The sequence below is a fragment of the Natrix helvetica genome (genome assembly GCF_964273705.1).
Source record: "Natrix helvetica genome assembly, chromosome: 10".
In the NCBI taxonomy this organism is placed as follows: Eukaryota; Metazoa; Chordata; class Lepidosauria; order Squamata; family Natricidae; genus Natrix; species Natrix helvetica.
Genome location: NC_138561.1, coordinates 562,273 through 586,838, shown reverse-complemented (window position 1 = coordinate 586,838; position 24,566 = coordinate 562,273). Strand labels below are relative to the sequence as shown.

The 24,566-nt window shown below is 48.2% G+C and overlaps 1 protein-coding gene across 1 annotated transcript in view; it reads right to left on the bottom strand.

Moving 5' to 3' along the window:
- The window catches only part of HYDIN (HYDIN axonemal central pair apparatus protein), a 325,008-nt gene that overhangs the window by 272,818 nt on the left and 27,624 nt on the right, over nt 1-24,566 (bottom strand). The window contains exon 9 of the mRNA XM_081963626.1: nt 2,999-3,182. Coding sequence (XP_081819752.1) covers nt 2,999-3,182 — 184 coding nt within the window. The remainder of the gene's footprint in view (nt 1-2,998; nt 3,183-24,566) is intronic.

The window sequence follows — 24,566 nt, the reverse complement described above, 5'->3', positions numbered from 1 at the left end:
ACTTGGCTGCAGGACTGGGATAAGGGGAAAGAAATGGGGAAGGTAGCATTCAAGATTGTGTGATGGGGCACCTGGAAGTTTGTTCTGTCAATGGCATTTAAAACGGGACATAAACTGCGCCCTACTAATTTGCCAAGATGTAGAAACGATGCTTTGTGAAAAACTTCCAAATTCTTGTAATCTTTGACAATCAATCCTTCTAAGAAGCGCCTCTATTATTAGAATGCAGTCTTTACAGCAAGCAATTCTTCATTGAAAATGTCATAATTCTGTTCAACTGGTAGAAACAATGTGGAATAAAACATTCTGATGGAAGATCTCTCCCCCTTTCTTTCTTTCTTTCTTTCTTTCTTTGTCTACGGAACAGCTCTAATTGCAACATCCAGGTTGTGCATTATGGCAACAACACAGAGCAGGAGGAATTCTCTGTGGGTTGCTAAGTTCAGTTGCTAAGTAAAGGGTACTGTGATGCAGGACCAGCGTATGGCCTTTGCCCATCCATTTTTTCCCCAACAGCAGGTTTTTACAGTTTTTCTTAAACCTCTGCACTGCAATCTCATCAATGAAATAGTTCCCGAGTCTATTAGGGCTAAGGTTTGTATCTCTTTTTTCCAGATGACTCAGAAAAAAAGACATTTTCTTTCGGCCGGCCCACAGTAGAGCACGATTCTGGTTCCTCTGAACTTCTCTGGCAAAGCCCAGCGGGAGTGTGCAGAAGTATGAATGGCTGGGCTGCTGCTGCTCTGGGGGAGCAGAACCAGCAGCTCTCCATCCAATTTTGGGGATATTCTTCCTAAGATGTAGTGCTCAGAAACATAAAAGTCTGGAGGCAATACGACTGTTCCTGCTGCATAAAATAGGTTCAATTGCCAATTTATCTGTTTGAGTAAGTGGATTTTTCCTGACTCTGGCTAGTGGTGAGAAGAGTGGAAATGAATGTCTTGTCTTTTGGTATCAGTGTCACAAATACACAGATTTTGATATTACAACTATAACAGTAGGTGGCTTTCCAGAAGAATAAAACACAAGAGCATTCAATTTCCATTCATGCCAAGCCCTGAACTCAACTGAGTTGTGGTCTATCAAGGCATTCTCAATTCTAACAACGATGATGGCTATCAGAAAAGCATCTCTGTCTGGGCCACAATCCCTAAATCGTCCGGGCAGAGTAATAAAATGGTTTTAAATTACATGCTGTGTTACAATAGAAACAGTGCTATTAATACTTTCTCTGGCAAAACCCAATTTAAAAATTGATAATCTGCTGCCCCTTTTGATCAGAGTTTATGAGAGAAAAGGGGAGCATTGAAAGAAAATAAACTGAGAATGGATAACTCTAACCACAAAACATACCTCTTGTGGACAATTAAAAAAAACTCTTACCACCAAGACTAAAATACCTGGTTAAGATGAAGATGAGGCTGCCAGGGACACATTGCTGGACCTGTTATTTGTGAACAGTATTCTCTTAACATTAAACATCACATTCTTAATCCTATGAAAACCTCCTTAAGGAGCCCTGAATTTTGGGGCCAAGCATATTATAAACTCCAAACTGGGTTATTTTTTAAATGTATCTTGCCTTTGTTGCAAAGTAAAATTGAAGTGCTCTTGGAAAATCAGAACTACATAATCATAACACTTTCTAAGGTTTTGGGAAATAATTTTATTTACTGATGGTTTATTTATTTATTTTTACTTTTTTTACTGTTGGAATCTATGGCTCTACAATTTGCAAGCAAGACAATCAGAATAGCACAACAAACCTGGATTTTTATGGTATAGAGAATGCTTTTAATAACACTCTGTGGGTAAGTAGACTTATCTACAAATGTACAAAAACGCATCAATAGTTTAAAAACTAACACAATATAATGTTAAGAATAAAAGATGCAGTAGGGTATTGGCAAAATATTTGCCAGCTATCATCAGCAATCTAGCTAGCCCATCAAAAGCAGCCTTTAATTAATTGAAAAGGATGAGGGCCATCTCAATGGTCTCTCCGTTCATTCAGGGTTACAGAGCATCATCATACCTAAGCTGGTTAAAAGATCATGTGCCACAAATCATTTGGATCCCAATTGAAACAATGGATTCAAAAACACTCCGGAGCTCTTAGTCTACTACTTTAAGGAAGCTTAAACCCCTTCTAAATCAAGATGAGTAGGGCAGACACCACCATTTCTGCTTTGTTGGGAATGTTAGGGATGTAACCCTAGGCTTGGCTTGGCAATGTATATAAGCCATGATTGTAACAAATGTATCTGTTACTTTAAATGCTAGTTAGCTGTTTTATGTGCTAGACTGACTATTTGATAACTGAATGATTGAACCGTGTATGACTTGGACTGTTTGATGGACTCTGAATACCTCTATATTTCCACATAGTAAACTACTATATTTTATACTATTCGGTGTCCCTGTATGCTGGTTTGTGCGTGTTCTTCCACACCACTCTCATTACACTTCTCTGCACACTCGCTCTCCTAACGGGGAGCTTACTTGCTTAACAGGAAACAAGTCTCAGTCCATCCAATCTAGTTTAAGCTCTGATAAAGAGCTTCAAGCAATGGGTTTATATTAGATGAAAAGGTCTAGCCTGTAGGTGATGAGCCTGAAGGAGGGGGGCGAAATGCGTCATCAGTCATGAATCCCTTCGTGCCCACAAGAGATCTAAGTCCAGCCCACCTTGAAATGCTTTCTATTCTTAACTCCTGCTAATTTCCCTTAACCGTTAGTAGTTCGGATTCTTGTAGAGAGCTTAAGCTTACAATCAATCATTATTAACATTTGAACTGTTTGAATCCCCTGATTTCCCTGGTGCTTGATATAGTGCCCCCCCCCCCCCCCCCGGTACTTGAAGGAATTCAAGTTTCACATCTGAGCCCTCAGGCCACTAATGAAGGCCCTGCTCTACATAAAAAAACATCTAAAGCACTTACCAAAAATATCCTACCATCCTATTCCCCCCCCTCCCAGGTCATATGGTATTTCTCACCAGAGGCTCAATGGAGAAGACTTTATTGTTGAAGAGCATTGCATCTTCATGGACAATTGCCTGTCGGTTCTCAAAGGTACGGGTGACAATGGAGAGGTGCTCACGAAGTGCTGGATTCATGTTACATTCCACCAGAAGCTGATCAAGTACACTGTTCTGTTCAGCCTGCAGGGTTTGACACATCCTACAGCCCCCAGAAGAAAGAGATGAAATGGTGTATTTTGTAACAGACTCTAAAGAGAATGACACCATGAGGATCACTATTTATCTTCGCATTCATAATATTCAAAGGAACAATAACTGAAAAGGACAGGACCTGTGATGAGGTGAACCATAGGAGAGCAGAAATTGATAAACTTGTCTCCAATGATCTGAAATCCTAAAGGAGAAACCTATGCAGAAAGAATGGGAAATTCTGTGAACTGAGTTCTGCGTGGGGTTTTGTTTGTGCCCTAGAGGCACCTTGACTCCTGGCAGCCCTGGGGACAAACCAGTGGTAGGTTCCTACCGGTTCGCACCGGTTCTGGCGAACCTGTTGGACAATGAACCCGGAAGTAAGTTCCTGCCCCGCCCCTATCACTCACTTGCTCGCCCCTGCCCTCTCCAGAAGCCACTCCATTACTCGCCCACCCCCCTTTCCTCCTCTCAGCGATCTTTGGGGAAGGGAAAGAACTGAGAGGGGGAAAAGCCTCCCATTGAAAACAGCGCTGAGTGGGCTGGGGAATCCTCCCTTCCTCCTCTCAGGGATCTTTTGGGAAGGGAAAAGTGGGGTGGGGAATCCTCCCTTTCCTCCTCTCAGCGATCTTTTGGAAAGGGAAAAGTGGGGTGGGGAATCCTCCCTTTCCTCCTCTCAGCGATCTTTTGGGAAGGGAAAAGTGGGGTGGGGAATCCTCCCTTTCCTCCTCTCAGCGATCTTTTGGAAAGGGAAAAGTGGAGTGGGGAATCCTCCCTTTCCTCCTCTCAGCGAACTTTTGGGAAGGGAAAAGTGGGGTGGGGAATCCTCCCTTTCCTCCTCTCAGGGATCTTTTGGGAAGGGAAAAGTGGGGTGGGGAATCCTCCCTTTCCTCCTCTCAGGGATCTTTTGGGAAGGGAAAAGTGGGGTGGGGAATCCTCCCTTTCCTCCTCTCAGGGATCTTTTGGGAAGGGAAAAGTGGGATGGGGAATCCTCCCTTTCCTCCTCTCAGGGATCTTTTGGGAAGGGAAAAGTGGGGTGGGGAATCCTCCCTTTCCTCTTCTCAGGGATCTTTTGGGAAGGGAAAAGTGGGGTGGGGAATCCTCCCTTTCCTCTTCTCAGGGATCTTTTGGGAAGGGAAAAGTGGGGTGGGGAATCCTCCCTTTCCTCCTCTCAGCGATCTTTGGGGAAGGGAAAAGTGGGGTGGGGAATCCTCCCTTTCCTCTTCTCAGGGATCTTTGGGGAAGGGAAAAGTGGGGTGGGGAATCCTCCCTTTCCTCCTCTCAGCGAACTTTTGGGAAGGGAAAAGTGGGGTGGGGAATCCTCCCTTTCCTCCTCTCAGGGATCTTTTGGGAAGGGAAAAGTGGGGTGGGGAATCCTCCCTTTCCTCCTCTCAGGGATCTTTTGGGAAGGGAAAAGTGGGATGGGGAATCCTCCCTTTCCTCCTCTCAGGGATCTTTTGGGAAGGGAAAAGTGGGGTGGGGAATCCTCCCTTTCCTCCTCTCAGGGATCTTTTGGGAAGGGAAAAGTGGGGTGGGGAATCCTCCCTTTCCTCCTCTCAGCGATCTTTTGGGAAGGGAAAAGTGGGGTGGGGAATCCTCCCTTTCCTCCTCTCAGCGATCTTTTGGGAAGGGAAAAGTGGGGTGGGGAATCCTCCCTTTCCTCCTCTCAGCGATCTTTTGGGAAGGGAAAAGTGGGGTGGGGAATCCTCCCTTTCCTCCTCTCAGCGATCTTTTGGGAAGGGAAAAGTGGGGTGGGGAATCCTCCCTTTCCTCCTCTCAGCGATCTTTTGGGAAGGGAAAAGTGGGGTGGGGAATACTCCCTTTCCTCCTCTCAGCGATCTTTGGGGAAGGGAAAGAACTGAGAGGGGGAAAAGCCTCCCATTGAAAACAGCGCTGAGTGGGCTGGGGAATCCTCCCTTCCTTCTCTCAGGGATCTTTTGGGAAGGGAAAAGTGGGGTGGGGAATCCTCCCTTTCCTCCTCTCAGCGATCTTTGGGGAAGGGAAAAGTGGGGTGGGGAATCCTCCCTTTCCTCTTCTCAGGGATCTTTGGGGAAGGGAAAAGTGGGGTGGGGAATCCTCCCTTTCCTCCTCTCAGGGATCTTTTGGGAAGGGAAAAGTGGGGTGGGGAATCCTCCCTTTCCTCCTCTCAGGGATCTTTTGGGAAGGGAAAAGTGGGGTGGGGAATCCTCCCTTTCCTCCTCTCAGGGATCTTTTGGGAAGGGAAAAGTGGGGTGGGGAATCCTCCCTTTCCTCCTCTCAGCGATCTTTGGGGAAGGGAAAAGTGGGGTGGGGAATCCTCCCTTTCCTCTTCTCAGGGATCTTTGGGGAAGGGAAAAGTGGGGTGGGGAATCCTCCCTTTCCTCCTCTCAGGGATCTTTTGGGAAGGGAAAAGTGGGGTGGGGAATCCTCCCTTTCCTCCTCTCAGGGATCTTTTGGGAAGGGAAAAGTGGGGTGGGGAATCCTCCCTTTCCTCCTCTCAGCGATCTTTTGGGAAGGGAAAAGTGGGGTGGGGAATCCTCCCTTTCCTCCTCTCAGCGATCTTTTGGGAAGGGAAAGAGGTGAGAGGAGGAAAGCCTCCCTTTCCTCCTCTCAGCGATCTTTTGGGAAGGGAAAAGTGGGGTGGGGAATCCTCCCTTTCCTCCTCTCAGCGATCTTTTGGGAAGGGAAAAGTGGGGTGGGGAATCCTCCCTTTCCTCCTCTCAGCGATCTTTTGGGAAGGGAAAGAGGTGAGAGGGGGAAAGCCTCCCATTGAAAACAGCGCTGAGTGGGGTGGGGAATCCTCCCTTTCCTCCTCTCAGCGATCTTTTGGAAAGGGAAAAGTGGGGTGGGAAATCCTCCCATTCCTCCTCTCAGGCTCTTTTGGGAAGGGAAAGAACTGAGAGGGGGAAAAGCCTCCCATTGAAAACAGCGCTGAGTGGGCTGGGGAATCCTCCCTTCCTCCTCTCAGCGATCTTTTGCTAAGGGAGGCTTCTCAAAATGGGACGCCCCCATCTCTTTGCACCCTTCAATCCGTCTCTCTCTCCCTCTGACCTCCCCCAATGGCTCAGCTTGAAAAACTGGGGGGAACAGAGGAAAAGGAGGAGGAAGGAAAGGGGGGAGAGAAACGGGGGAAGAGAGAGAGAGAAAGAGTGACACACAAAGGGGGGAAGTTGGGGGAGTTCCCTCTAAATACTGACGCCCTCTGCTTTTGGGGGGAAAGGAGAGGAGGGTCCTTGGTGAACCTCTACCTCCTATTTATGTATCCCATTGACTGTACACCACCCCGAGTCCCTTTTGGGAGAGGGGGCGGTCTAGAAATATGAAAATAAAGAAAAAGTAAAGTAAAAGTATTCCCCCTATCCCAGTTAAGCCAGCTGGGTTTGGGACCCAGCCTTTCTAACTTCATTTGGGATCTTCTAACATCCCACTCCCACCCGGTCACATGGCCAGCAAGCCACTCCCACAAATCAGGCCACACCCACAGAGTAGGTTCCAAAAAAATTTGAAACCCACCACTGGGACAAACCCATGAAAGGGTGAAAGTCACTCGGTTGGTTGCCCAGCCTAAAAGAGAGTCAGGATTCAAGTGTTGCTTCTCCAGTCCAGCCATTAGGACTAAAAGAGCTCTCACTGAAAGAAATATGGAGGGCAGAATTGCATACAAACAAAACCCCACACAAGAAAAAAAATGGAAAGAAATTTAAGAAAGTCAGTACGTATGTATTCAAGAGCTCTCCCCAAAACCCAAGATGGGGATATGACCAAGATGGCGACTCTCAGCAAGACGGGAACTCCTGAGGGAACAGCTGAGGTTTCATTTTTCAACCCTTCATGGAGATCTAGCACGTCTTATTTTTTTACTTTTTCCCCTTTTCTCACACCGCTCGCAAGAGCACTACCATTCCAGACTTCCAGTGAGGAATATATATTTTGTTTTTTACAAAAAATCCACCACCAAACTGTTGCCTGACAATGCTTGCAACAGTTCTACAATTCTGGACTTCCAGGTTAGCCATAAGACACACCTCCCCTGCAGAAAACCTTTATCTCTGACCAGGACGTTTGGATTGCTTTACCTCTGACCGGGACAGGTGGTTTCAAACTGAGCCAAATTCAAAAAGCACACTCCGGAGGCTTTCCACAGTAAGGCAAGCTGAGCTGAATTGATAAAAGCGAATGAACTGAACCAGCCACTCCCAAAGCTTTTAGCACAACAGCTTGCTGAGCCGAATTTAAAACAAAAACACTTTTGTAGAGTCATTTGCAAGAATGATTCCAGCAAACGTAAATTCATTTATACAATAAACTCAATTGCCAAAACCAACTCCAACCACAACAAACTTCGCTCACGGCCTGACCTATCCATATTGCAATGAGCCCGCTCCTGCGAACTCCGTGCAGAACTCAGAAGACATCCAGACCAAGGAGCTACTGACTTATACATTGACTATCGCACTGACTGCATCAAAAGTAAGTCCTGCAATCCATCTCCCAACATCCAACCCCCCATCGTCCAAAACTAGGTACACACGCCCCTAACTTCATCAATCACCACTGACCTTAAACGCAAGCTAATTAATGCAGAAGCATTGTAAAGAAAATGCCCGAATTCCTCCTCTTATTAAATACGGTTATATTCAACATTATATTTGTCTCCGAAACATGGCTGAACGCATCCCTCCCTGACTCCATTATCACAGTAAGAGACTATCATGTTTACCAGTCCGATCGGGAAATCCGTAGAGGAGGTGGTATTACTATATTCTATAAAAGTCCTAAATCTAAAAAATATTCAAGTTACACAGAAGCTTGCTCTTCCTGAGACCATTGTTTGCGAATTGTCCTTAAATATCACATTTCACTTCTTTCTGTGTAATCAGAGCCCCTGATTACGATCTTGTACATGCGAACAAATTAACTTCACCACTAATGTGGGCAGCCTCCTGCCCGCACCCTTTTATCTTTCTTGGTGACCTCAATTTACCTCTCATTAATTGGACACTAAACGAATGTACAACTGAACCCATACATGCAACCCTGCTCAATGCTACTAATCTCGAACTGGATCAACTAGCAACTAACAACACTAGATTCAATAACTGCCTTGATCTCATCTTCTGCAACAGTTTAAACTCAATGTATGGATTACAAATAAAAGAACATTTTTCCAACAGTAACCACAGCATGATTGACTTTTGTCTCAATATACATCCTTACAAAAATCATTACATCAGCTTCCTGTTCCGGCTGCGGATCGTGACGGGCATGCTTTGTTCGCCCCGCGCGCTCTTGGTGGGCTCCCCCCTGATTGGGGGGGGCACAGGGAGCCTTGTAGGGGCCCCTGCCGGGGGGGGGGGCAGCATACCAGGGGGTCCCCTGTGTTGGCAGCAGCCAGTGGAGGGCTCCCTGCATCGCCCTAGACACCAGGAGGCAAAAGGGGAGACGCTTTCCTGCGCTTTCGCGTTGAGGCAGCTGGGCGAGATTGATGATTTGAAGGCTGCAGCTGCAATGCGGTGAGGTGGAAATCCCCCCCCCCCGTTCCCTTTCTTGACTGAAGAAAAAAAAAAACTGTCAGCTTTTTAGAACAACTTTCAACCGTTCCTGGGAAGTGTGACTGGAGGGAGGGGGATTTCCCCCCCCCTTGGATAAGTGGCTCTAAACTGCTCTCCGCCCCCAGAGGAGGAGGAGGGGGGTGAGCTCTGGAATGAAGTCACGCTCATAGCAAACAGCAGATTTTCTCTACTGCAATTGTGAAAATGAGGTGATGATCTGACTTTTTGAAAACTTTGAAAACTTTTGGTTTGTTGCCTTCTGATTCCGGAGCTGGCAAGGCAAGATGGCACACTTCCGTTGTCTTCATGTACTTTGAAATTTGATTCCACCCACAGAAACTGCTGGCATCTTGTCTTTGTCTCCGTGACACTCAGAGATATCTCTTGATACACTTTATCCTGGACTTGGAACAATGGACTTTACTGCTTGGATTTAGACTTTAGAAAAGGTCTTTATTTGTCTGGGCTGCCTGCCTCGTGATCTCTCTCAGCTATCCACTTTTACAATTGCTTCTTCCCTGTGTTGACACAGTTATTTCTGAGCTCTTCTTACTACAATGCCACCAAAAAGACCAACACCGGGGAAACCGGGTTTTGCTGGCTCTGCCCCAGCATCTTCAGCGTCCAGCCCCAACGGACAACAGAGACTAACGTCTTTACTTCAGCCTAAGCCCCTTGAGGTGGACCTAACCCAACAGATGTTCCAACAGCTCTTAAAGGGGCAGGAGGACTTGAAAAATCAACTGAAAGAAATGAATGACCAGCTCAGAGAGAACCAAAACCGAACGGTTCAAAATTCACAGAGACTGGAACTTTTGGAGGAGGAGACGGCTGAGATGAGGGGGGAGGTGAGGGGGGTCCAGAGAGGAAATCAAGAACTTGAGAACCACCAGATAAAAATGGAATTTGAAAGGATGTCTTTTTTCCTTAGATTTCAAAATGTAATTGAGGCTGATGATTTATTTATTTATTTTTATTTTTCAAAATTTATAGACCGCCCCCTCTCCCCGAAGGGACTCGGGGTGGTGTACAGGCATCTCATTAAAAAACAGGTACAAAAGATAAATACCCTTAAATATATTCCCTTAAAAGCTAATTAAACCTAAATTCAACTGTACAGAATAATAAAAGTTAAAATCAACTAAAACGCATACCCCTAAAAATTTAAAAATACAGACTTGAGGGACTAAAATTGGTATTAGGCCAGGCCAGCTAAATTGAACAGGTGGGTTTTAAGCTTCTTACGGAAGGAGCGGAGGTCGGTGGTAGTTCTGATATCCGGGGGGAGGTCATTCCAGAGGGTCGGGCCCATCACAGAGAAGGCCCTACTCCTGGACGTTGCCCGCTGGCATTGCCTAGTGAACGGCACCCAGAGGAGTCCCTCCCTTTAAGAGCGAATCGGCCGAAGGGATGTGTGGGGCAGGATACGATCCCGCAAATAGCTAGGTCCTGTGCCATGGAGCGCTTTAAAGATGATAACCAACATCTTGAAACGCACCCGGAAAGCCACAGGTAGCCAGTGCAGCCCGCGCAGCAGAGGTGTTACGTGGGAGTATCTAGTAGCTCCCACAATTGTCTGCGCGGCTGCATTCTGAACCAGCTGCAGCCTTCAGGTGCATCTCAAGGGGAGCCCCATGTAGAGAGCATTACAGTAGTCCAGTCAGGACGTCACAAGCGCATGGGTGACTGTGCAAAGGGCGTTCCAGTCCAATAGGGGACGCAATTGGCGCACCAGGCGCACCTGGTGAAACGCCCCCCTTGCCACGGCTGTCACATGGTCATCCATTGACAGCCGGGCATCCAGGAGGACGCCCAAATTGCATGCCCGATCCACGGGGGCCAGCTGTTCGCCCCCAATGGCCAGTGATGGGCGCAACTGGTTGAACCGGGGTGCCAGTAGCCACAGCCACTCCGTCTTGGACGGGTTGAGCTTGAGTCTGTTATTTCCCATCCAGATCCGCATGGCTTCCAGACATCGGGACATCACTTCGACGGCATCGCTGGGGTGGTCCGGGGTAGAGATGTACAGCTGAGTGTCATCAGCGTACAGGTGGTAATCTACCACGAACCCACGAATGACCTCGCCCAGCGGCTTCATGTATGTGTTGAACAGGAGAGGCGAGAGGACCGACCCCTGCAGCACGCTGCAGGTGAGCGGCCTCAGGCTCGACCTCTGCCCTCCTGTCAACACACATTGCGCCCGATCAGAGAGGTAGGAGGAGAACCACCGCAGAATGGTGCCCCTCACCCCCAACCCCTCCAGGCGACGCAGTAGGATACCATGGTCGATGGTATCGAAAGCCGCCGAGAGATCTAATAGGACCAAGATGGAGGAACAACCCCCATCTCTGGCCCTCCAGAGATCATCCACCAGTGCGACCAAAGCCGTCTCCGTGCTGTGACCGGGCCGGAAGCCAGACTGGCGCGGGTCCAGATAATCAATTTCCTCCAAGTGCCGTGGGAACTGTTGCGCCACCACACTCTCTACAACCTTCGCCAAAAAGGGAAGGTTGGAGACGGGATGGTAATTTGCTAACTCAGCTGGGTCCAGAGAAGACTTCTTGAGTAGGGGCCTCACCACCGCCTCTTTCAAGACGGCCGGCAAGAACCCCTCTCTCAGTGAAGCGTTCACTAAGTCCTGGAGCCAGCCTCGTGTGACCTCCCAGGATGCCAGTACAAGCCAGGAGGAACACGGGTCCAGTAAACATGTGGTGGCTCGCAGTCGTCCATGTAACTTGTCCATATCGTCGGAAGCAACAGACTCAAACTCCTCCCAGGATGGCACCTCAAGACCCACCTCCGACGTCTCTTCTAGACCGCTAACGGAGACCCACTCGCTGCGAATCTGAGCGATTTTGTCCTGCAGATATTCCCCAAATTCCTCTGCTCTACCCTGCAAGTGGGCTTCCCGCGGCCTCTGTGAAAGGAGGGAGCGGGTAACCCTAAACAGGGCGGCAGGGCGGTTATCTGCGGACACAATAAGAGTGGCACAATATTGTCGTTTGGCCACTCTTAATGCCACAAGGTAAGTCCGTAAATAGGCTCTTACCTGTGCTCGGTCAGACTCGGAGCGTAACGATCTCCATCTGCTCTCTAGGCGTCTCTTGCGGCGCTTCATCACCCCCAGCTCCTTGGTAAACCAAGGGGCCTGGGTGGTTCGATGCCGCAGGAGAGGCCGCAAAGGCGCAACCCGGTCCAAGGCCCCGGCGGGCGCACTATTCCATGTGGCCACTAGGTCCTCCATCCAGGTGCAGGTCAGGACTACAGGGAATGGCCCAAGCTCCGTCTGGAACCTATCAGGTTCCATCAAGCGCCTGGGGTGGAACCATCTAGGACATTCCGGTTCCGCCTCCCCGCGATGGGGGGTAGCGGTTGGAAAGTCGAGCCCGAGAAGTGAGTGATCTGACCATGACAGGGGCATGATAGCTAAATCCCCTACTCCCAGATCACTCCTCCACTGGCCAGAGACAAAAATAAGGTCCAGTGTGTGACCTCCCTCGTGTGTGGGGCCCTGAATTACCTGGGTCAGGTCCATGGCTGTCATGGAAGCCATGAACTCCCGAGCCGCCTTGGATGTTTCCCCTACCGATGGCAGGTTAAAGTCCCCCATGACTAGCAGCCTGGGGGTCTCAACCACCATCTCGGTGATCACCTCGAGGAGCTTGGGCAGGGCCGCTGATGCATAGCGAGGAGCCAGGTATACAATCAGCAAGCCCAACTGTCTCCCTGGGCCCCATTTCACACATAGGGACTCACAACCGGTTATCTGTGGCACAGTGGACTCTCTTGGCTCAAGGCCTTCCCTTACGATAACCGCTACCCCGCCACCCCTACCCTGGGCCCGCAGCTGATGAAATGCATGGTAGCCTGGCAGGCACATTTCCACAAGGGGGAGACCTCCCTCGTGGCCCAGCCAGGTCTCCGTTATCCCTGCCAGGTCCGGCTCCCCCTCCGAGATCAAGTCGTTAATGAGGGGGGCTTTCTTGGTAACGGACCTGGCGTTGCATAGCATCATTCTCAGGCCCCGGCTCTGTAGGTCCTAACCACCTAGATTGCAGGGGTTGGGACAAATGACCGGCCGTATCCAACGGCCACGGTCTCCCAACCGGTTAAAAGATCTCGGCCTACCCTCGCACCTACCCCTCCCCACGACCGTTAGAATGGGAAGACCTTCTTCTGGAACACCACCACTCCCCCTTCTCTTAATCACTCCGCTCACTCCCTTGTTAAGCCCACCTGTCTGCCTGGCACTAGTCCCTCCCTCAGCCTGATTGAACCCACCCCCCGCCCTGGAACCCCTTAAAAGACGAATAAAAGATCTAATTAAAAAACCCCTAAGGTTGAAGACTTGAGGGACATTATGACAAAATTATTGGCTGAATACATCAAAAAAGACAGTTGGGGTGGGATATTGACCTGGTCTATAGAGTAAATTCAGCATATGCCAGAACACATAACGTTCCAAGGGAGGTCCACATTAAATTTCTCAGAAAGACTACAAGAGATGAGATTCTGAGTGCACAAAGGGGGCAAGTATTAAAATATAAGGATAGAGAAATAGCCATTCTGAAACAAATCCCTAAGAAAGTTAGAGATAAAAGAAAAAATTATTTGCTTCCAGCGAAGAAATTATACCAGAAAGGGGTGTGGTTTCAGTGGCTTCTGCCAGAAGGTATGTTAATATTCTGGGAGGACAATAGAGTTAGAATTAACACAACTATGGAGGCTGAGGCCTTCATGGAAAAAACAAAGTCCTCCTGGATAAATCTGATGACACTACATGGGACATACAGGACACGGGAAGTGCTGGAGCCTTGCTGGAGGAGGGAGAAGAGGCAACATCGAGAAAACTTAGATCACAAAAATGAACCAGAAAATCTATCTGATATAAAATGATTGAAATCATTTGAAGATAAAAGGTTAAAATATGCTGACAAAATATTATTAAGTAGTAACAATTTAATGTATTAATAAATGAAAGTTATGAGAATGGGGGGGAGGGCCATTTCCTACATAATGTAACTGTCAAAATTTGTACCTTATCCACCATCCCCTTCCCTGATTATTTTTTGTAAAAACCAATAAAAATGTTGTTTGGAAAAAAAAAATCATTACAATGATAGAACCCCCAATTATAACTTTAAAAAAGCCAACTCTGATCTCATAGACACCGACCTCTCATCTCTTGATTGGCAAATTCTATTCACTAGCTGTAATACTGCTGAAGACCAATATAACATATTTTTTTTGCTGGAAGTCAAAAGAGTCATTAAATTACACATACCACTAATAACCCCCAAAACCAGAAAAAAACAAATTACCCATAACAATAAGGAAGCTCCAATCAAAAATAAAAGCTCTTTGGCGAAAAAACAAAAATGGCTATGTAGCTAACTTTAAAAGCTGCTACAAAACCTTATGCCACCAGATAAAGACTGAAAGCACAAATTATCACATCAAGCAAGAGGAAATCCTTCTACGCACTAATTCCACCGCCTTCTTTAATTTTGTAAACAACAAGACTCAAGATCCATCTCACCCCTTTACCAAACGGTAAAGACTGTATTGATGAAATGGTTAAAGCCAACCTCTGTAACACATTCTTTGACTCAGTCTTTGTAAACAGCAATGGCTCAAGCCCCACATTTCCCAGTCCTACCACTGCTAATCACAACAATCTAATGCATATCGATTACGGAAGAAATTGTTGAAAAGGCACTACGCAACCTAAAACCATGTCTATCTATTGGACCTGACAAACCATGTGCCTACTTCTTAAAAAAGCTTTCCACGCCCATAGCAGTGCCTCTAATCATAATCTTTTAAAAAATCAGTCAAGACCAGTTCCTTGCCCAACCTACAGTCACTAGCCATGGTCATCCCTATCTTCAAAAAGGGAGAGAGACCCCAGCCTAGTTGAAAATTACAGACCAATCTCTTTATGTTGTGTCACCTGCAAAGTCATGGAATCAATCATAAACCAATCCATTACCCTCAACTTAGAGACAAACAACCTTCTCTCTAACAAACAATTTGGTTTCAGAAAAAAATTGTCCTGTACTCTGCAACTCCTACACTGCAAAAACATATGGACTATACAACTTGACCAAAGTAAAGCAATAGATTCAGTGGTACACGACAAACTACTTCTAAAACTAAAATATTATGCATTTCTGGACCCTTCCATAATTGGATAACTCCTTTCCTATCAAACAGGCAACAAGTGGTCAAAATAGGGAGCGCCCTATCAAATCCTACACTTGTTAACAGCAGTGTTCTCCAAGACAGCGTTTTAGGACCCACAGTCTTTATACTTTACATAAATTACCTTTGCGATCATATTATAAGCAACTGCATTCTCTTCGCTGATGATGTAAACCTATTCAACACCACCGACAATACTGCTACTCTTCAGAAAGACCTTGACTATGTGTCAGAATGGTCAAACAATTGGCAACTTCAAATCTCAACCAACAAATGCTCTGTCATACACATTGGCAAATAAAATCAGAATACGAAATTTAAGCTGGGCAGATACAACCTCGTAGACGGCCCACACTCTGTCAAAGACCTTGGAGTACTCATCTCTAATGAGTGCCAGAGCCTACTGTAACAACATTGCCAAAAAGGCATTACAAGTTGTTAACCTAATCCTCCGTAGCTTCTTCTCTGGTAACACTATACTACTGTACTACTAACCAGAGCATACAAAATGTTTGCTAGACTAATTTTCAAATACAGCTCATTTGTCTGGAACCCGCACTGCATATTGGACATTAATACAATTGAGCGAGTCCAGAGATATTTCACGAGAAGAGTCCTCCACTCCACTACTTGCAACAGAATATCTTATGCCACCAGACTTGAAATTTTGGGCTTAGGCAATTTAGAACTATTCCAACTTCAATCTGACCTAAACGTAATACATAAAATTATCTGCTACACCCATCCAAATAATCAGATTCAGTTGTGAGCGAATACTTTTGGCAATATAGTGTATCTAGAAATAGCAGAAATTATATCCAGAAGGCAAAAAAATGACCGAAGATTTGTGAGAAGCCGGAAGGGCTGCAACGAGAATGGTTGGAAAATAGAGAAGCTCTGCTGGGCTCCACGAAAACCCAACTGGACAAACCGCTGACAGGGACCTTCAGGTCAGAACTGTTCTGGAGGAACAGGGGTAAATGAAGAAACTTGGTGACCGAAGAGGTCTAAAATAAAGTAAAATATTAAAACTAAAATATTAAAACTAAAATAAAAGTAAATTAAAGTTCTTTTTTTAAACTTTTGGGATGTGTGTTTTTTTTAATGCTGTACGCCACCCTGAGTCCTTTTGGAGAAGGGCGCCATATAAATACAAACAAACAAACAAACAAACAAACTTCAAACTGACAGCTTTTGTGGATTAAATTTGGACTTTGCCAGTTTTTGACAGCTAGTGGACTAAAACACATGGCATATTGCGGAGAGGGAGACATCTACTGGTGAGAAGAGGATACTACAAGACTCAATAGAAAATGTCAGTTGGTCTTACCTGAACTGCATGTCTCGAAGGTTGGCGTGGGAACAGTCACATCTGGGTATTGTCACAGCCCATCTGCCCAGAGACTGAGGTAAATCTTGAGGCCACTCCCTCTGCTCCTTCTCTGACTCCCCAGATTAACTAATGGTCCAATCAAGTCAAACCTGGAAGGAAGGGAACAGGGCAATCCCCCCCACTCCCTCCCTGGTAGTAATGACTGACCAGTAACTAACCGTAACTAACCAAACTCAGGCCCCACCTGCGCGGGGATGCACTACGGGGCGGGAAGTGACTGCTCCCACGCCAACCTTCGAGACATGCAGTTCAGGTAAGACCAACTGACAGTTTCCGAAGTGGGATGTGGGAAGAGTCACATCTGGGACATACCAAACTAGGTGTCCCTGGGAGGGGCCATAGGGCCTGAGTCCCCCCGAGGGTCTAACACTCTCTGGAGAACTCTCCTCCCAAAGGATGCTTCCGCGGAGGCGAAGGCATACAACCGGTAGTGTCTGATGAAGGGAGAGGGCGAAGCCCATGCTGCCACCCTGCAAATGTCCTCGATGGCAGCCTGGGTGGCCCAGGCCGCAGAGGTGGCTGCACTCCTGGTGGAGTGTGCGGTGATGCCTTCATTGCACCTCGTAGGCCTTGGAGATGGCCAGTCTGATCCATCTACTGATGGTGGTGTCAGCGTTCCAAATATCATGCAGAAATAAATCAAAGTCCAAGGCAGAGTTATCATTAAAGTTCCAATTTAATAAAGCAGACATGTTGGCACATGGTAGGGCAATTTCAGCGAAGGTCGGAATGAACTGTCTATAAAAATTTGCAAATCCAAGGAAGCTTTGCAGTTGTTTGCAAGTGTTTCACTTTTCCTGGATCCATTTCTACCCCTTCATTGGAGATACGATACCCCAGGTAATCTAGTGAGATCTTGTGGAACGCACACTTTGACAATTTTGGGTATAGTTTGGCAGCTAGAAGTTTTTTCAGGACTTGCTGTACCAGTTTCACGTATTCTTCCATGGTCTCAGAGAAGATCAAGATGTCATCTAAATATACGAGTACTCCGCGGTACAGGTGGTCATGTAGCACTTCATTTATGTACTGCATGAATACTGCGGGTGCTCCTTGTAGTCCAAAAGGCATGACTTTGTACTGGAAGCTGCCCAGGGGAGTGTTAAAAGCGGTCTTCCACTCATCCCCTTTTCGGGTTCGTATACGGTAATACGCCTCTCTCAAGTCCAGCTTGGTGAAGATCTTGCCTTTAGCCAAGTGCTTCAACATATCTTTCATTAGGGGAGGGGATAGGTGTTCTTTTCGCATCCACACAGAGGCGAACTCCCCCATCTTCCTTTTCTCTGAAGAGCACTGGAGCCGCTACTTTCGATTTTGCTGGTTCAATAAAACCCATTTTTAAATTGGTGTCGATGTAATTCCTCAATTCCATCATCTCCTTGGGAGTCATAGAGTACATTTTTGGCTTTGGTAAGGTTACCCCAGGTTTGAAGTCTATTGCATCTGTGGGGCGGTGAGATGGAAGGTAGTTTCCGTCTTCCTTACTGAACACCTCCGCCAAATCCCAATAGATCTTTGGGACTCATTGGATTCCCAGGTTTGGTGTCTGCTGCGGTTGCTGCAGGTTCTGGATGGTTTGGGCTGTTGGTTCCAATCGTTCCTGGGTGGCCTTTTGGCTCCACCAGTGGTAATGCCGTCCTCCCACTTTATAGTAGGTGCTCACTTGTCCAACCGTGCAAGTCCCAAGATAATTGACTCCTGCATTCTAGGGGCCACGATGAATCTGAGGAACTCATAGTAGCGGCCTATCATCAGCTTTACTAACTCGGTGATCTTCGTAGCCGGAGCCCCCCCAATTAGGGTTCCATCTACTTGCTCAAACTGAATAGGATGGGTTAGGGGTCTAGTGCGTATACCTAGTTGCTCCACTATTGACATGCTGATTAAACATGCAGCCGGTATCTACGATCACCCCCACTTCCCCTTCTACCCCGGTTTTTGGTACTTGGAGTTTGGCTTTTATCTGAAAGGGGTGGATAGGTGCACTCACCATTGGGTCGTCTTCGGCATTTTCTTCCTCCTCCTCCTCCGAGGTGGCAGGGGCTTCTTCATTGACATGGCTCTCCGCCTCTGTTGGCTGTTGTACCAGACAACTCTTTTCTGGTGGTTTTCTGGGGGTGTTTTTCATTGCTCCGGCAGGTGTTTGGCGCGGTCGTGGAACAGGGGCGGGAGCCCGGCATTTTGATGCCCCGTGGCCAAGCTGATCGCATCAGTAGTACTTTATAATGGGCCCAGAGGAATGAGGGGTTGGTGGAGGCTTTTCAGTTTGCTGCCTCTGCATTCAGTGGGCCAAAGCTTTTTTGGCAGGGGTTCCAGTACTAGGCTTTCGATAGGTGTTAATCTCGTGGTCCAGTATGATTGCAGTGGTGTACCAGTCTTAGAGATGATCTGGGGTCCCCCTTACGGCACAAGCTTCTTTCAGTTTGGGTTCTAAGGCCTTTCTGAACATGTAGACCAAGAGTCTTTCTGGCCAGTATCGTAGTCTCCCAGCTATTCTCCGGAACTCCCAAACTAATTCCTTCACGGGACGACCACCCCGTCGCAATTCCTGGATCTGGTCTTCAGCATCCACGTGTTGGGCCACATCATTAAATAGGGTGCGCATCAGTTGGATGAACCCAATTATATCATCTAACTCAGGAGCTGCTTCCTCATGGAGCTCCGCTATCCATTGTGCAGCCTCTCCTTCATTCATCCCCTCGACTATTTTTTGGCTCAAGTCTCGATCGGACGGGTATTGTGGGCCTACTTGGTCAACGTACGCCAATACTCAATTCATGAAGTTAGCCAGCTTATTTGGGGTTCCGTCAAATGTTGCACGGAACCGTGGGGGTGTTGGAGGAGGGGGTGCTGGTGGTTGAACCAGAACAGCCTGTTGGCCTGCTGCCTGGGGTGGTAAGCTCCTTTGTTGTGCCACACCCATCAGTTGGGCAAAAGCCTGTTGAGGAATTGCTGGGGGTGCTGGACCCGGTCCCCGTCCCTGGTTCTGCCCAGGGGCAGCTATCTGGAATGGTGCCATCTGCTGGGAAGGGGCAGGCATCCACTGACATTGAGCCCATCCATGACCCGGGAAGAAAGCCCACCCTGGGTTTGCTTGATTCATGGGTTCGGAGCCACCCCTTTGCAGCTGGGGGGAGGTGAATGTGTTCCAGGCCCCTTTCGGCTGGCTGGCTTTAACTTCCCAATTTGGTTGCACTCCAGGAGGGAGGGGTGCCGATGTGACTGATGTTTGTTTTCCCCAGCAGTGAGGGGTTGGGTTGATTCGCTGGTTGCTGTGTGGAAGGAGCCAAGATCTCCACTCCACTGCATAGTAAATTCTCTGCTAAGAAAGGAGAATGTGGGCTGTTCTAGCCTCCACTTAGGTGGTCCTGGGGCCCCGAGGGGTTTGATTCCACTCATGTTTAGCCGTCCGAATTGGTTTTGGAGGCCCATCAAGAATGGCTCCATGAGGGCGGCTGGGATCTCCATTCATTAGACCTTCTGGCCATCATCCAGTCATCTGTCGCAGTTCCCCTGGTGGCCCCCTCTCTTTCTAGCAGGCATTCCTGAGAAGCTATCAATCCTGAGGCTTCATCTCACAGGTCTATTTCCGTCTGTGAGGGAAGTGTGGGGGTTGGGTCCTTTTGCTGGGCTCTCAGTCAAAGTTCTTTTTCCCTCGCTTCTGCAGCTTCAACTATTTATTTAGAAGGCACATAGATAGTATCGACAAACACAAGCGATCCGTTATCTTTAGCCTTCTCTGCTGCAATTTTTTCTTCCTCCATCTTCACTGAAATTTCATCCTGCCCAGGATTGGGTCAGAACTGGGATTCAGTACCCCTATGAAAGTAAATTTTTTAAAGGAGAGTTGGTATAATGTCAGTGTTCCAAATATCATGCAGAAATAAATCAAAGTCCAAGGCAGAGTTATCCTTAAAATTCCAATTTAATAAAGCAGACATGTTGGCACATCTGTGAAATACCAACTCTGATTTATTTCCTGAAATTCCACCCAGTTGAAAGTTCATAATCTTATGCCCACTCCCATAAATCCATGGTCCAATCTTCTTCTTCAACCTCAACCCCGCTGATTCCGGTCAGGTGTCAAGGTGCAGAGACAAAAGATGACCTTGGCTTCTAGAAAAGAATGACAACAACACATCCCACAATTCTACTCCTTTCTATTCCCCCCTCCCAATTACTACACTAATGAAACAGCATAGGAAAATAATAGAAAGTGTGGCAAGCCAAAGATCCTAACAAAGGAATATAATTGCAGGCCTGACAGTCGAAGGGTAGAAGGAAACGAAGAGAGCCTGAGGACAGCTGTGTGCTTCAGATAGATGTGCAGTGCCCTCCTAACGTCGAGACGGTGCCAGGACCTCTCTCTTCCTCTTGAGGGAGATGGACAGAAGTCTGGGAGAACTATCTCCTGAGCCCTATGAAACGAGGAATTAATCTTAGGCATGAAGGCTGGGTCGAGCCTGAGCACAACCCTGTTGTTGTGGAAGGTGCAGAGATCTGCTCTAGCCGACAGGGTGTTGATCTCTGACACCCTCCTGGGGGAGGTCATGGCTATGAGGAACACCACTTTAAGGATAAGAAGCTGAAGGCTCAAACGGTGCTTCCATGAATGCCTGGAGCACTGTGGGTAAGTCCCAAGAGGGGAAGCGATGGATCACCAGGGGCCAGAGGTTAATTGCTCCTCTGAGGAACCGCTTTATGCTAGAATGTTGGGACAAAGGCTGGATACCCCTCCCCCCCAGGACTGTGGCAAGGGCTGAGACCTGCCTTCTGAGGGTGCTGGGGGCCAGGCCTTTCTCCAGGCCTTCCTGGAGAAAGTCCAGTATCTGTGGGACTGTAGCCGATGCCAGTTCTACCTGTGCAGACTGGCACCAGGACGCAAAGGAGGCCCAGGTCACATTGTAGATGCGAGTGGTGGATCTCCTCCTGGAGGCCTCGATGGTCCTGATGAATTAGAGGAAAACTGGGCCTCCCTTAATTGCTCCCGCTCAAGCACCAGATGGTCAGTTGGAGCCAGTCTGTGTCTGGGTGTTACAGACTCCCCTGGAGTAGGGTTACGCCCCCCCTGAGGGATTTTCCAATGGGGAAAGGGTGACATCTCTATCAGGTCTGCGAACCAGGGACACCCAGGGCCAATAGGGAGCCACCAGGATGACCTCTGCCTTCTCTAGCACTAGTTTCCTCAGCACCCCAGGAAGGAGGGGAAGGGGAGGGAAGGCGTAGAGAAGCCCTGATGGCCAACTGCAGCGCAGGGAGTCGATGTCCATCGCTCCTTGTGTTGGTAACCGCAATATGAACCTCGGAAGCTGGGCATTCAATGGGGAGGCGAACAGATCCACTGTCAGCTGACCCAATGTCTGGCAGATCCGCTCGAAGATGCTGGGGTGAAGTTGCCATTCTCCGTGGTCTACTGTCTCTCTGCTGAGCCAGTCTGCCTGATGATTCTCCACTGATGATTGATAGAAGATTCTGTTCCTCCCAGTTCCCCAATCTCACTGCCTCGTCACGAAGTGCCACGGAGTGGTGCCTCCTTGCTTGTTCATGTGAGCCTTGGCTGCCACGTTGTCTGTCAGCACCAGGACATGCTTCCCGAATACCGTCGCCTTGAAGCGCTGGAGAGCAAGGTGGATCACTCTGAGCTCCAGCCAGTTGATGTTCTTCCGAAGGTCTATCAGCGTCCATGGTCCGTGGGCTAGCTGGGAGTCCAGGTGTGCCCCCCAACCAAACAGGCTTGCATCTGTTGTCAGGACCAACCTGTCTGGCTCTGAACAGGGAGTCCTTGGCCAGAGCCAGGGACATCCACCAGTGGAGGAACAGGAGTACCTGGGGCATCACAAGGACCTTGAATTCTGCGTCACACGTCCCGTTTCTCTGGTGTGGAAGGAGGAACCACTGCAGCTCTCTGGCGTGGAGCCAAGCCCAAGGCACTATTCCAATGCAGGAGATGAACTTGCCAAGAAGCCTGGAAAGAAGAGCTACAGGAACAGATCGATTCCTGCGAATCTCTAGAGTCAATTGCACAATACTGTCCCTACACTCCTCCGAGAGGAAAACCTCACACCCCACTGAGTCAATGATGGTCCCCGGATGTTGGGAGTCTGGTGGTAGGAACTAGATGGCTTTTCTCAAGGTTGACCAAGAATCCCAGGGACCTCAAGGTGTTGATTGTGAGACCCAGGTCCCCCCTGGCTCAGGCCGCCGAGGTGGCTAACACGAGAATGTCATCTAGGTAGCAATGCAACCGGGGTGGAACGGAGATGGGCCGCCACCACAGATAGAACCTTGGTGAAGGTCCTGGGAGCGGAGGCCAACCCGAAGGGAAGGGCCCTGTATTGGTAATGAGTGCCCCCATAGAAGAACCTAAGGAACCTAGGTGGTTTGGGGCAATCATAATGTGTAAGTAAGCCTCGGTGAGGTCAATGGAGGCTAGGAAGTCCCCCAGCCTAATCCCTTCCAGAATAGACCTGAGGGAGGCCATCTTGAACTTGCGGTAGATAAGCCTGGAATTTAATAGCTTGAGGTCCACGATGGCCCTCCACCTCCCTGAACTCTTGGGGACCACGAAGAGATTGGAATAAAATCTTGATTCCTTCTCCCCCTCTGGAACCAGCTCCACTGCTCTGATTTCCAGTAGATGCTGAATGGCCTTGCGCATGAGGGAACGCTTGGCAGGGTTCTTGGAGGAGGAAAAGACCTGGAATCTATTCGGGGGTTGGGAGCGGAATTCCAACCGTAAACCAAACCTGACTGTCTGGAGAACCCATGTATCCGTGGTGATGCAATTCCAGCAATCTGCAAACAAGGTAAGGTGGCCACCAATGGGGTGATTCAATCAGAGGGAAGGACTGATGGTATCCCTGGTTCCCCTGCCTGCCGCCCTGGTCATCCTAATGTTCCTCTTAGAGTCCACCCTCTGCAAGGACTTGGAGGTACGTTTCCTCACCATGGGTCTGCCCTTCTCTGCTGGTTTGGCTCCCGGGGAGAGTCCCTCACCCGGGTCTGCACCCCCTAGGGGACCGGAGCTCACCGGTCCTCCACTCCTCAAGTTATCCCCCATCGCATCTCTACTCACGGTTAGTCAATCCACCTCCTCTCTCTCTCTCTGCTGGAACTGGTCAGTAGGATGCCTGCGAAGATTCGGTGCTCCTTTGAATCTCCGCTCTTCAGCCTTGCCACTGCTCTGTGGCTTGAGTTACGACCCGCCCACTGCCAGATACTGTGGCCCTCCCCGGATTACCGGAGGAGTTCGGGCCCAATCCTCCTGCTGCGTGCTGGCAGTGGTCGCAGGTGCTTGCGGCCTCTGAAACCAGAGGCCGGTTCCTGCACTTCGCGCTTGCGCCCTAGCATCCAAGATGGCGACCGCCGATCACGCGGTCCGAGCACGTGAGCCAATTCCGACTGAGTCGCTCTCCTCCTTCCTGGGTCCTGCGATCCCCACGCTGAACCTGGGATCACTTGCAGCCCCGCTATGAGGCGCAGGGACTGGGGCTCCCCCTCTCCGCCACCGAACTGCGGCTCGGGAGCCTCTCAGTAGCGCTATCTGCTTACTGTGCACCGGCTGATTACAGAGCACACGAGAGGAGGCTACGCTAGACAATTATGCTTAGGTGAAAGGAAAAAAAGGTAAAGTCTCGTACCAAGAAGAGCCAGCCAAATTAGCTCCTTCTGGGCCAAAGACTGAGGTTAATCTGGAAAGTCAGAGGAGGAGCAGAGGGAGTGGCCTCAAGATTTACCTCAGTCTCCGGGCAGATGGGCTGTGACAATACCCAGATGTGACTCCTCCCACACCCCACTTCGGAGACTAACAGAGGAAAATGCACCTGTGGTCCTGACCTTGACTGTAGCAAGATAAAGATACTTTGAAGCAAGACAAAGACATTTTGAAGCAGTGAGAAATAACGAGAAGGATTTGTTTTTGTAACAGTGTTGTGGATTGGACTTACTATTTTGGTGGAAGAGAAAAAGCAAAATAAAAGTGGAACTGGACTCTAAAAATTGGAAATAAGATAGGGAAAAAGAAACTAATTAATGAACTTTAAATTTAAATAAATGTGACATAGCAGAAAAAGTTTAAATAATTTGTTAAATTAACTAAGTGGACATTATGGAATTTTGGATGTATAATGAACTACTTGACATGTTAAAAAATGCATGTGAAACGTTAAATAGGAAAAAAACTGTGGAAACTCAGAGGGAACACTTAGAACAAGGAGAAGGAGAAAAGGAGAAAGAAAAGGGACTAAAAGAACAAGAAGATACTACA